The following is a 13531-nucleotide window of genomic DNA, read 5'->3' on the forward strand; positions in this document are numbered from 1 at the left end:
CACGTACACGTACACGTACAATGCATCCAATGCCCGATCATTTTTCGAGCTCGACTCGATTCCCGGGTGCAACGTCGGGTTAAAATGTATGAATTTGTGTTAAAAAGTGTTTAAATGCTTATCTTTGCTGTCCATATAGAATTTGCAGAGAACATTAGCAATATCTTTTTTTCATATATATTCGTTTCTGCCCTGGAAATGGTCACCAATTGTAGTTATCATTAGACTTTAGACATTTGATGCAATCGAGCTAAATAATCAAGTTGAAACTAAGCTTTGTTACAAAATGTTCATTTAAACAAAAGAGAAGATGTTTTTAAGTAAAATCAAAACGACACACCGGCCCGAAAAGGACTCGTTCGTTGTATGCTTTGCAAAGCGAGACAACTGTTGTCAAAACACGCCTTTGGTAATAAGCTGAACTTTCCCTGATGTGAAATCTATCGTCTTGTGAATCATGCGTATTTCAAAAACAAGAAATATCTTTAAAAAAGATATACGGCGTTGATTGTGGTTGCAGCTAATGAAAGGTAAAGACTTCAATGAATGAGATCAAAGATAGCGAATGTCTTTTTCTGTGCAGTTCTTAGCTGCAGCAAACGCAGTATGGGATAATACGCGGAGTTTTCGCGGCTTATTTTACATTATTACATATTGCTGGTCATAAACGTATAGATACAAAACAGAAAACCAAAAGAAGAATGGAAGTGAAATTAAAACATATGAGTCAACCGGCCACACGCGAAGTATCCGTATATATTTTAAATATTTATACGCGCGTTCTTCGAACAAACCTGTTTTAGTGGTTTGTCTGGCGTTGCTATTTGATTCGATTTTTAACAGTACCGAAAATCATTGCGCTCATGCTAAATTCATTAGTCAATATAATGGCATAATTCTTGTTAAATTAATTAAAAATAATATTTATCATGGTATTGTTGTAAAACACATTAAGAATCTATTATTGACATACCATATGATATCGCTGGATATCTTCATTTAACATCTGTCTGGTCTAAAGAAAATTCCAGTTCACCTAGTTCACGCTATAGCGTCTTTATTATGTAACGATTATTTTCCTGGCCGCGAACTCCGATCAGCATATAGGGTAGAGACGCAGCGATGACCTCTATGTAAACTCTGACAATCACACACAGTTGACCCGATATACCTCGCGAGTTGAAATGCAATGCATTAAAGTGAGTCTTCGCTTCCACTGCTCTCTATACTTTAACATGTTACCTGTCAATATGGAAGTTAGTAATAAATATGAGAAAATAGCCTTTAAGTGCAAACGTTCTCGCGCTGAAAATCTTCTGAAAATAAAAGGTGGACGCACAAACTGTATTGATGTCGAGATTGAGTGTAAAACTGTTCTATCTATTAAGCCTTTTCATTAGATATAAAATTGTTTCATGCTGAACACGCAGTAAAACAGTGTTACAAAGACGCGGACATGTTTCCAATGTTCTGGTCGTATTCTCAAATCAGCCAATGCAGTCAATGAAGTGTATTCATCTGTACTTGGCCGCGGGAAGTTTTATTTGAATTCTATTGGACGCTAACAAAGGTCAGGCTAAGGTGAAAAGCTGGCTTAATACAGCTTACGCCGAACAACTGATAGTATTAAAGAAGAAAGACAGTCGACGATAGACCACTGTACAGAGAGGTCATAATGAAAAGGAAAAAAAAATCCCATACATTTTAATCCCAATAGCGACACAATATTCAAACAATACAAATCATATCCGTGACTGAGATGTTAATAATATCGAATCGGTTATGAATATGTGTACGATAGTAAAACGTGTGTAAAGCTTTCCATGGTAAATACGGATATTAAAGGGATCTTTTCACGCTTTGGTAAATTGACAAAATTGAAAAAAGTTGTTTCAGATTCGTAAGTTTTCGTTTTAGTTATGATATTTGTGAGGAAACAGTAATACTGAACATTAACCATGCTCTAATATAGCCATTATATGCATCTTTTGACGATTTTAAAACCTAAAAATTATAAAGCGTTGCAACGCGAAACGATTGAATAATTTGGAGAGTTCTGTTTTTGTCGTTAAATTTTGTGAAACTACGAAGATTGCTTATATAAGGTATAAAATACGTCAATAATGTGTACTCGGCGGAATAGCTCAGTAGGCTAAAGCGTTTTTACTAAAGGACTCTGGCAGGACTCCAGGGGTCTCTGGTTCGAAACCTGCTCCGGGCAATGTTCTTTTCCTTTTTTTAATTTTTTCTTGATTTTTTACTGGAGCTTTTATGATCCAATGTTTACATTTATCAATATAAAGCATTTAATGAATAAGTTAAAAAAATGCCAAAATCTGTGAAAAGGCCCCTTTAAGTGTATTGTGAACAAAACGCTTACAAATCACGGCTTATAACATAAGCATTGAAGATGCAGTGGTTGTGCGTTACATTTTGCTACCAGAGGTCCCTGAATCGAATAACGAGGATTTAAAAAAAAATCTTTTTATTCTTTTAAGTATGACTATTACAATATAATATATTTGTTAGTAAAAATGCTGCCTCTTATTTCCCGAAATTCTCACATTGGATGAACACTCGGGTTAGTGGAAAAACCCAGTTAAATACTTACATTTAGCTGTATATTGTATAAGTGCTGTTCAAAATGTCAGCTATATATATTTGAGTTATTTACGTATGTGTTCATACTCACATATTAGCACAAACAAAACTATGTTATGCTAACCCGATTATTCGTTTTACTGTTTTTGTTAAGTATGTGTATATTTCGTTGCACTTAACTAATGTTAACGACAAAGATATGTGTATATTACATGCAGCTTTAAAACATTCATAGAATAACTATTTCTTTATAAACAAGGCTCCTCATACAGTAATAATATGCAATCAACATTATATTCCAACGGTCGGTTAAGAGCGCTTAATTGTTCAAATGTTTTCTGTTATAAAAAAGTTAATGTTCATTTAGCAAGCGAATGTTTGGGCAATAATTTATACTAGCTGATTATACATGGCAAAAATAAATTATGTGACCTTGGTGTAGCGTCTGTCCTTATTACACGTCTAACTCTGATTAAAATAACGCCTTTGGCAGGCTAGATAATGAGTGTTTGTTTTAACGTAATCGCAATTCTTATTGTAGGAACACATTTTACTCTGGGTAATCATATTCTATGAATAGCCTATTCCACAAATCATGCGCGCATAAAAAATATAATGTGCACTTTTTGGATTTCTTAATTTACAAAACGGTTTCAGGAAAGGCTACGCTTTAAATCCAAATCTTTTTATTACCTTTATTGAATTATTGTCGACAAACATAGAACTTCACAAGCGTAAAAGGAATATAAAAAAAGAATTAAGACATTAAAGTTTTGCTTAAAACGCCTCTTACATTCTAGACGGTTCGCATATATCTCTAGAAACATTAATGCAAACCGTTGAAGAGGTATAATTAAAATCCGGACAAGCACTTTACAAGAGGTATTATTAACACCCGGACAAGCACTTTACAAGAGGTATAATTAACTCCCGGACAAGCACTTTACAAGAGGTATAATTAATATCCGGACAAGCACTTTACAAGATGTATAATTTACATCCGGACAAGCACTTTACAAGAGGTATTATTAACATCCGGACAAGCACTTTACAAGATATATAATTAACATCCAGACAAGCACTTTACAAGAGGTATAATTAATATCCGGACAAGCACTTTACAAGAGGTATAATTAACATCCGGACAAGCACTTTGCAAGAGGTATAATTAACATCTGGACAAGCACTTTACAAGAGGTATAATTAACATCCGGACAAGCACTTTACAAGAGGTATAATTAACATCCGGACAAGCACTTTACAAGAGGTGTAATTAACAACGGGACAAGCACTTAATAATTATGTATGTAAACCATGAGTAAGGTTCACATCATAGTAAAATTGAGTTTTGCAAACACAAACAATTCAGTATTTCGCTTTTAAGCCACTGTTTCATAAGTCAAAATACAAGGTCACATAGATATTGAGGATACAATTTAGGCAACACCTTGTTCAGATTATTATTTCATCGATCATTAACCCTTTTAAAAGATTTTACTACAAGTAAACCATGCAGACACGGCGTAATTTGCTCAAGTGTCAATGTCATTCTAGGGGAGGTTGCCTGTCAAACTATTGCATAATTTAGCACGCCCAACATGTATTTATTTTTCGGCCAAATTTTAATTTACTTATATTCAGCACTAACTTATATGTTCAGTGCAATATTTATGTCGGCCGCCATAAGGGAAGTATCATACAAAAAAGTCACAGCTAAAAATATGGGCGTGATATTGATTTAAGCGAATAATAGTTATATAATTCGAATAACGATTTAAATATAAAATGTCCTTCTTATGAACATATATGATAGGAACAAACGTTCACATTTTCTTTATCCAGACAATGTCGCCTGGCCATGAAGCGTTTTTCGTGTATTGTAACATCGAGTCGGGATTGTCTGACATGTGCGGCTGCATGCTGTGTCTGCTCATGAACGATATGATATTGTTCGCACTTTCAACATTTGTTCGGTGAGCATTCCATTCAAGCAGCACATATCTCACATCTAATTTGTTGAAAAACTCTTCGCCACTTTTCAGAGCGTTCCATTCGTATGTTTCTATATCAAGCTTCATAAAGATGGGCATTTTGCTTGAGAACGGAATGAGGTGGTCTAACGTCACAGCGAGCGCTCTATGCATGTCGTCGACGTTTTCTTTACCGTCGTCAGGTTTTACATACGTTCCACCAACGTTGCCGACATACTCATGCAGCGTTATATTCACCACTTTATCAGCTACGGCGTTCCAAAGTAACGTCGTGTTTTCTGTTAAGCCGCCGATACGTAACGACCTCGACAAAAGCATGAGATTCTTCTTCATAGGATCGACTGCTACGACGCTATGGCCAACTTTGGCCGCTAGAACCGTATACACACCGACGTTACAACCTATGTCAAACAGTTGCATGCCTTTGTTTGCACTTAAGATTCTGTGTAACATGGCCATATGGTGGCCTTCCCATTGGCCGCTACTCAAAATAGACGCAGAGATGTAATGATCCGTCTGGCGGTCATACACGCAAATTGGAGACGTTATTGTGCTGGACACTTTCAGGGGTGTACACTTGGCATTATTAGCAAACGATTGGTATTGCTCACTTTCCTGTCCCGCATCGAATACCCGGACTAAGCGCGTTTGGATGTTTACGATATCAGGTTCGTGAGATCGTGAATTTCTTCCTAAAATTAAACCAACGACCAGACCAAAGCTAATGCTTGCCAGGGCGATGGCAATGCGTCGAGCTCGCAGCATTTCGGGTACCTGCAATAGCAACAAAGATTTTGATTTGAGACTTGATTACTGTTTCGCTATGTTTATTGCTTTGTCCCTTGGGTTTGGGTATATATTAACAAAGATTTATCAATAATATGTATATTCCAAGTATAAAAGGTGCAATTTTTTTTTCAAAATGCTTGATACAGTTGTCTGCTCTTGTTTATAGGTTGGGGTTATGATGGTAAACAAGTATGCGAAATATGAAAGCAATATGTCAAGGGACAATGCAGATAATTGGGGTAGTACGACAACTTTAACATTTGCACGGAAACGGAAACGGCAACGGAAACGCCGACGCCGGGGTGAGTAGGATAGCTCCACTATATATATTTCATTTATAATAGTCGAGCTAAAAATCACTTAGTGATTTGTCTGTCCGCTTATCATATAATGTTCATGCAAACAATGGAAATACATGTAGTTTAGTTAAGTTTAGTTTATTTCACAATTTCCAAAAATTCAAAAGACCCATGAAGACAACATATTTACAAGCAATAAAAGGCAAGACAGCGCTTACAACGTATATGATAATTAACATATACATGTACATAAAGTGCTCAGTAATGTTATGCCCCTATAATTGTTAACATCATTCACATTTTCCTTTTTATGTAGAGGCACTACATATCCTTCTGACCATTCAGTTGGATAATATCCAATTTCAAATTTTTATTTAACAATGATTCTAACAAAGGAAGTAACACAACTTTACCATAAATGAAACATTCATTTAGGTAATCATATGGCCCACCACATCTATTTGTTTTTAAATTATTAATGCCTTTTAAAATGTCATCAGTTGTAATACAAACATTTAGTTCATCAAACATACATGTTAGCTCATCGCGCTCGTATCTTTCAATAAAAAACAGAACATCTTCATCAGGTGTGAAGAAATGTGTTTCTGGATTATTAACCGCTTTAAAGTACATCTCAAAATCAGACAAAGGTACTGTCGATGGTTTAACATTGGCACAGCCCTTCAACATATTCCAATACACTTTCGCGTTTTATAGCGAGCATTTGTTAATTTAGTTATTTTAGTTTTATCATATTCATACCTACATTTACGTAAACATGTTTTATATTGACTTCTTGCTGTAACCATATTTACTCTATTTGTATCCGATATATTTGTACGGTACATGTATATGCCGTTGCTTAATTGTGAATTTAAAATGGCAATAAAGAAACTCTGTTCATTTACCTTTTGTTAATATAATAATCCTAGATAGCTATAAGTTTGCTTCATCTACATGTTTGAATGTATACTCGCATTGCTTTAAAACCTTTGCAAATTGGCGATAACACCGGTGGATCGAGGATCATTCACGAAATAGGCAAAATGAAGATGATTGATTCGTAGAAAGGATTATCATCATCCATTACAGTTTAACATCTTTATCATTATAAATGTAGCTTCTTCGTTCGTGTGCTGATGTGCTATGAGAATTGTGACAATTGTGGTGAAGATGATAACGATAATAATGTCGATGATGCTCGATTGATGATGATTGTAATCATAACTATGCAGCTGATAATAATGACTTTATTATCAATGTACACAGTTCTTGGCATTTTTTCCTCATGCCAAATGCTTTGCGATATACGATGACTTCTAAACAACCCTCAAGTTCCGGAACACAACGCAATAAAATAAATTCCCCAGGGCGATTTCATATATTTGTTTTTTCAATGTATACAATTTACATACAGTCAATGAGTACATGTTTAACACATAGTAACATATATAATGACATAACATGTTATCAGCTTTTAATTTCATAAGTTGTTAAATGCATGAAACGGTCAAGTATATAGGGTTACAACATTAAGAATCTATGCTATAACGGTAACATCCAAAAGACAAATGCGAATCTACCAGAGAGCGAGATGTCAATCTTGAGTGATGAATAATATTCAATTTATCATCATAATATTTATACAATCCATGTTTCTTTGGCTAAATGTTTTATGTACATACATAGCTACATAATACATAAAAACTTACAAAACATACATACATAGACAGTTATTGCATACATAAACTGGCTTTGATCAGATCTGTAAAAAAATTAACATTGAATGTAATTTTTGTTGCTTAATGTGCGACACTTTTGGTTTAGGTTTACATGTTTCAAAATACGCTTTGTACTTTCCTTTTTCAACTTTAATAAGAAATCGAAAAAGCCTTCAACCATTTGTACACATGTAAAATAATAAAATATAATTAAATGCCGTGACAATTATCACAGATAAGTAAACGAAAGCCGCTAAATAGAGTGCACTTAATTTAAAGTTACTAATAAAAAATTACAATTTGCACATATGTTAAGTGTTTGTAAAACGGTAAACCTCACTCGTAAGATTGTGTGTGGGGGAGGGTATCTTATTCCCTATAAGAATCGTTTGGGATATGAACCGTGCACACTCAATTCTTAGTCAATACTACTTAGTACGCTATTAACAAATGTTTGCTGTATACGCATTTGTGAAATGGTAAACCTAAGTAAGAGTGTGTGTGCTGGAGGGGGTCTTTTCAAATCGTTTTTGATATGAACCGTGACTATATGAGCCGATTTATGAATCACTGAAACACAGCTTGTTTATTTGCATTTGGGTTTTACCAATATATATTACTGATCAACAATAGCAGGCTTTGATCCTATTTTTCAAGTCACAATAGACTGGGCCTATGTTTTCTTGGTCAAACGGATCAATGTATTATGTCACTTTTTTCAAAATACTTGTTATATATTTAGCATCTGCAGTAATCCTCATTGCTTTTCTATAAAACTATATAAGATATGAACATGAAACTTAATTGGTGTATTAATATAAATTAGGTAAAGTGCCATGCACATGAACAATTGCCCTACACTTTCTTAATTAAGAGTGATTTTCATTTGTTGTTTTTGTATCGTGTAACTTTTTCAGAGCAATATCTAAGATACGCTACAAAATTTCAAAATGAAACTGCATCTGTAATCTTTCGCTCTGACAGGGTTCTGAAGTAGGATGATAGGATTATATATAGCTCGAAGAAGGTCCACGCCGTCCCCAACTGGTATGAGAAGTTAACATCGGAACAACGTTAGAGTAGCGCTAGAGGCTGCAAGCTGTGACTTGCACTTGAACTGTAAGGTCTATTAAGCTGTAATGTGCGCTGTCGTGTACATGTAGGCTAAAATGTGCGCTGTCCTGTTAATAAGGCTTCAATGTGCACTGTCGCATACATAAGGCTCCAATGTGCTTTGACGTGTACATAAGGCTTCAATGTGCGCTGTCTTTTTACAAAAGGCTGCAATTTGCACTGTCGTGTACAATTGTCTGCAATGTGCGCTGTCTTGTTCATAAGGCTGCAATGTGCGCTGTCGTGTACATTAGGCTGTTATGTGCGCTGTATTGTACATTAGGCTGCAATGTACGCTGTCGTGTAAATTAGGCTGCAATGTGCGCTGTCGTGTACATTAGGCTGCAATGTGCGCTGCCTTGTACATTAGACTGCAATGAGCGCTGTCGTTTAAATTAGGATGCAATTTGCGCTGTCATGTACATTAGGCTGCAATGTACGCTGTCGTGTACATTAGGCTGCAATGTGCGCTGTCATGTAAATTAGACTGCAATGTGCGTTGTCGTGTACATAAGGCTGCAACATGAGCTGCCATGTACATAAGGCTGCAATGTACGCTGTCGTGTACATTAGGCTGCAATGTGAGCTGTCATGTGTATTAGGCTGCAATGTGCGCTGTCGTGTACATTAGGCTGCAATGTGAGTTGTCATGTACATTAGTCTGCAGTGTACGCTGTCGTGTACATAAGGCTGCAATGTGCAATGTCGTGCCAATTAGGCTGCAATGTGCGTTGTCGTGTACATAAGGCGGGAATGTGCACTGTCGTGAAAATTAGGCTGCAATGTGCGCTGTCGTGTACATCAGGCTGCAGTGTGCACTGTTGTGTAAATTAGGCTGCAATGTACGCTGTCTTGTACATTAGGCTGCAATGTGCGCTGTCGGGTACATTACGCTACAATGTGCGCTGTCGTGTACATTAGACTGCAATGTACATTGTCGTGTAAATTAGGCTTCAATATGTGCTTCCGTGTACATAAGAGTGCAATGTGTGCTTCCGTTTACATTTGAGAGCAATGTGTGCTGTCGTGTACATTAGGCTGCAATGTGCGCTCTCGTATACATTAGGCTGCAATGTGCGCTGTCCTGTACATTAGGCTGTAATATTCGCTGTCAAGTACATTAGGCTGCAATGTGCGCTGTCGTGTACATTAAGCTGCAATGTGCACTGTCAAGTACATTAGGCTGCAATATGCGCTGTCGTGTACATTAGGATGCAATGTGCGCTGTCGGATACATCAGGATGCAATGTGCGCTGTTGTGTACATTAAGCTGCAATGTGCGCTGTCGGGTACATTAGGCTGCAAGGTGTGATGTCGTATACAAAAGTCTGCAATGTGCTCAGTTTAAAATTTGCTGCAATGTGCGCTTAAAATTAAGTACACGTAGGCTGCGATGTGAGCTTCAAGTAAGTACACACAGGCTGCAATGTGCGCTGTCGCGTAAATGTATGCCACAATGTGCGCTGTCGGATACAATAGGCTGCAATGTGTGCTGTCGGGTACATAAGGCTTCAATTGCGCTGTAAGGTACACGTAGGCTGCAATGGGCACTCATAGTGTATTTTCATTTTTCCTGAACTGATGTTATTTAAATTATTTTGTATACCCTTTGCATCCACTGATGCCGGGACGCATACAGACAAAGGCTTGTTTATTCGGCCTTTAGTTTGTTCATTCGTTAGTCCGTTTTCCGTCCTTATGAGATTAACTCAAAAAATGTTTATATTTGTATTCAATCAATAAGGTTTCCTGTAAAACTTTTATACTTATATGGATAATGTCATCTGACCTCATTTTGACATTTACTTACGTTTGCTTAGACTAACTTACCATGTCCATTTTTTGTGTACCAAACTGATGCGGTCCGTCTTACATCATAACAAAGCGTACAGAGCGTATATACTTGCCTGGATTTTACCGATGAACAACAACGTAACCCGCACATCAGCTGGCTTCATCCTGACCATGTCATTCCCCTTCTTTGAATCAATAATTTTTCTTATCGCTGAATAGTAAACACCACTTTTTCTGCTCAAACATTGGTTATAGTTGATACAAATACCATGCTTTATTCATTTTTCTTTAGATGAACTAATCTCGATCGTGTTTTATTTGTATAAATACTACGTAATACGATATAATGCTGCATGTACATGTAAACAGCTTCGGTCACGTAACTATGTCATTGCATATACTGTGCGTAGGCCTGGGCATACAGTTTTAATGGAAGTTTGTCAACGAAACTACCAAGACATTGACTCCATCGTATATATATTATACTATTCAAATATATTTTAAATCATACAGACAAGTAACAAACAACAAAAACCTTACTATCCTCAGTTCATTCGTAGTACTAGAACTACTATATCGTTCCATATAAATCGGATATTTATATGTCTATCGATATAGCTCTATTGTGGTGCTTTTCTTTAATCTAATCTGAAAAGCAAAGACGAGTATTCGCTAGATGTAAAAGACTAAGACCTTAAAATTAGAAGGCACATCACTTACGAGCTTTACCATTCTTATAGGTTATTAGACGTTTCACTGTACAATACGGAGATATATTTGGACGAGCACACAGTTTGACGTCATATTAGGCGAGTTCAATATGACTTCAAACTGTGTGCGAGTCCAAATATATTACGTATTGTACAGTTGAAACGTCTAATAAGCTTTTTATTCTATATCCTTTTCTTCAGCTTTTTGTTTCATTTTAATTTTGATTTTAAAATGCTTTAATTGCATCTATGCTATTTTCAAGACAAGCGCCCGCGTGAGTCGATTATAGTACATTCGGATACTTTTTCTCGGTCACGGCTTTTATCGTTATAAAACAATTGCTTAGTGCACTTGTACTCAACTGTCCAATATGGAAAAAATACAGACTTTTTGGATCCAATACCGGAATGTATTGGACGATCACGTGGTACATATGAAGAATGCCGATTGGATGAATTTATTGGATATAGAATAAATTACTTTTATTTGCTATATCTATAAAGCATGTAAAAAAAACAAGAGCATGAATTAAAAAAAAAATCAGAAGAAATGTTGCATATGTCAAGCCGTAGGTATAGGTTCCTTCATTACCATATAGCTGACAAAGTATGTTTTCCATGTCTTTTAAGGATGTTAGCTACTGGACCCATTCGTATAGGCGGATGTACATCTAGAGTTAAACCCTGTATTACATGTATATCAGCGTTAGACTTGTTATGTGTAATTTTTAATAATAATAGTGATAGTAATAACAACAAAAGACTTTAATTTTGACATTTCGTAAAAGCAACACTACTGTCGTTTAAATACTTTTTATCCACTACTGAATGGGTAACAAATCGGATATCGACGTTACTGCCATTGTCTTTACTGTATTTATGACAATGTTTGTACCTCCCGCAAGAGCACAGAAATCGGAAAAACCCACAGCGCGCGAGTTCCGAATTAAATCTATTCACAAGGTCCACATTGATTTCATACTTACATTGATGTGTTATAAATGAATGCTATCAACACACCCACATTTTCTGACATTGAACTCCTGTGTCGATCATTTGTATTGTAAAAGTAAACTATTCACTTTTAAAATAGGTAGTTATGTAGGCATCAGCTATTTTTAAGCAGTATTACGCATTTAACTTTCAGCTATTTATTCTACATTTAAACTAAGTATCGTCATAAAATATGTATTTATGCGTTTTCGAACTGTTTGCATCTTTCACTTCTCTTCACCATCATGTAATTCTACATAATTTTGAAGTTATATTTGTTCGTGTATTTGTTACTTCTCTTTGTAAAATGTGCCTTATTTATACCTAAATGTATGTTTCTACATGCCGACTGAATGTCATAACAATGTATATGAGCCGTGCTCTCGGAAAATGGGGTTTAATGCATGTTCGTAAAATGTCGTCCTAGATGAGCCTGTACAGTCCGCACAGGCTTATCTGGGGCGACACTTTCCGCTTATATGATATTTTTCGTTAAAAGAAAGATACTTCTTAGCAAAAATCTAGTTTAGGCGGAAAGGGTCGTCCCAGATTAGCAGGTTCGGACTTCACAGGCTAATCTGGGACGACACTTCACGCATATGCATTACACCTACTTTTCACAGAGCACGGCTCATATCTAAATGTCTTTATATTATTTATGTTCTCCGGGCAATGAGACCGTTGCTAGAATACGTCGCTCTACTGACGCCTCACATGTTAAAACACCGACTATAAACATGTCACCGGCCACCGATTGTGTAATTGTGGACGATGATAATAAAAAAGTGAAAGAAAAAGAATGTGAGGTGAGTGATGTTCTGTCACGCACTCTTATCTAAATATTAGACACAGAGTCAGTGACACATTTAAAGGGGCCATTTCACAGATTTTGGCATGTATTGAAGTTTGTAATTAAATAATTTATATTGATAAATTTCAACATTGGATCTAAAAATATCCAGCAAAAAAATAAGAATAAATTTAAAAAAAAGTAAACCTAAACAGGGCTGGAACCACTGACTCATGGACTCCTTTAGTAAAAAGTCTCCCATTTAGACCACTCGGCCATCCACGCTCATACAATGAGTGATGTATTTTATACTTTATATAAGCAATCCTCGTAGTTTCACAAAATATAGCGACAACAACAGAACTCTCCAAATTATTCAAACGTTTCGAGTTGCAACGCTTTATAATTTTCAGGTTTTTAAATCGTGAAAAGATGCATATAATGGTTAATTTAGAGCATGGTACAATGTAAATGTTCAGCATTACTGTTTCCTCACAAATATCATAACTAAAACGAACATTTGCAAATCTGAAACAGCGTTTTTTTAAATTTTGTCAATTAACAAAAACGTGAAAAGGCTCTTTTAAACCTCAAGACTGCATAAGTATATGTTATACATTCTCTACGATATGTTGACTGAACATTTGTTGCAAAATTGTCATTCATCCAATCGCGTTTTAAGGAATGCAATTTTCCAAATCATATGTAACTTATACGTATATATGTATAG

The 13531-nt window shown here is 35.9% G+C and overlaps 2 protein-coding genes across 2 annotated transcripts in view; both read right to left on the bottom strand.

Annotated features, from left to right (window-relative positions):
* LOC127841555 (nose resistant to fluoxetine protein 6-like) overlaps positions 1 to 13531 on the bottom strand; it is a 370059-nt gene that overhangs the window by 132145 nt on the left and 224383 nt on the right. The gene's annotated exons all lie outside the window — the stretch shown is intronic.
* LOC127839169 (uncharacterized) lies at positions 4425 to 10353 on the bottom strand. Its single transcript, XM_052367444.1, has 2 exons — positions 10345 to 10353; positions 4425 to 5366 (listed from the first exon to the last, which is right to left on the bottom strand). Exons 1-2 carry the CDS (start codon positions 10351 to 10353, stop codon positions 4425 to 4427), a joined length of 951 nt encoding a protein of 316 aa, XP_052223404.1.

This window comes from Dreissena polymorpha, chromosome 1 (genome assembly GCF_020536995.1).
Source record: "Dreissena polymorpha isolate Duluth1 chromosome 1, UMN_Dpol_1.0, whole genome shotgun sequence".
Taxonomy (NCBI): Eukaryota; Metazoa; Mollusca; class Bivalvia; order Myida; family Dreissenidae; genus Dreissena; species Dreissena polymorpha.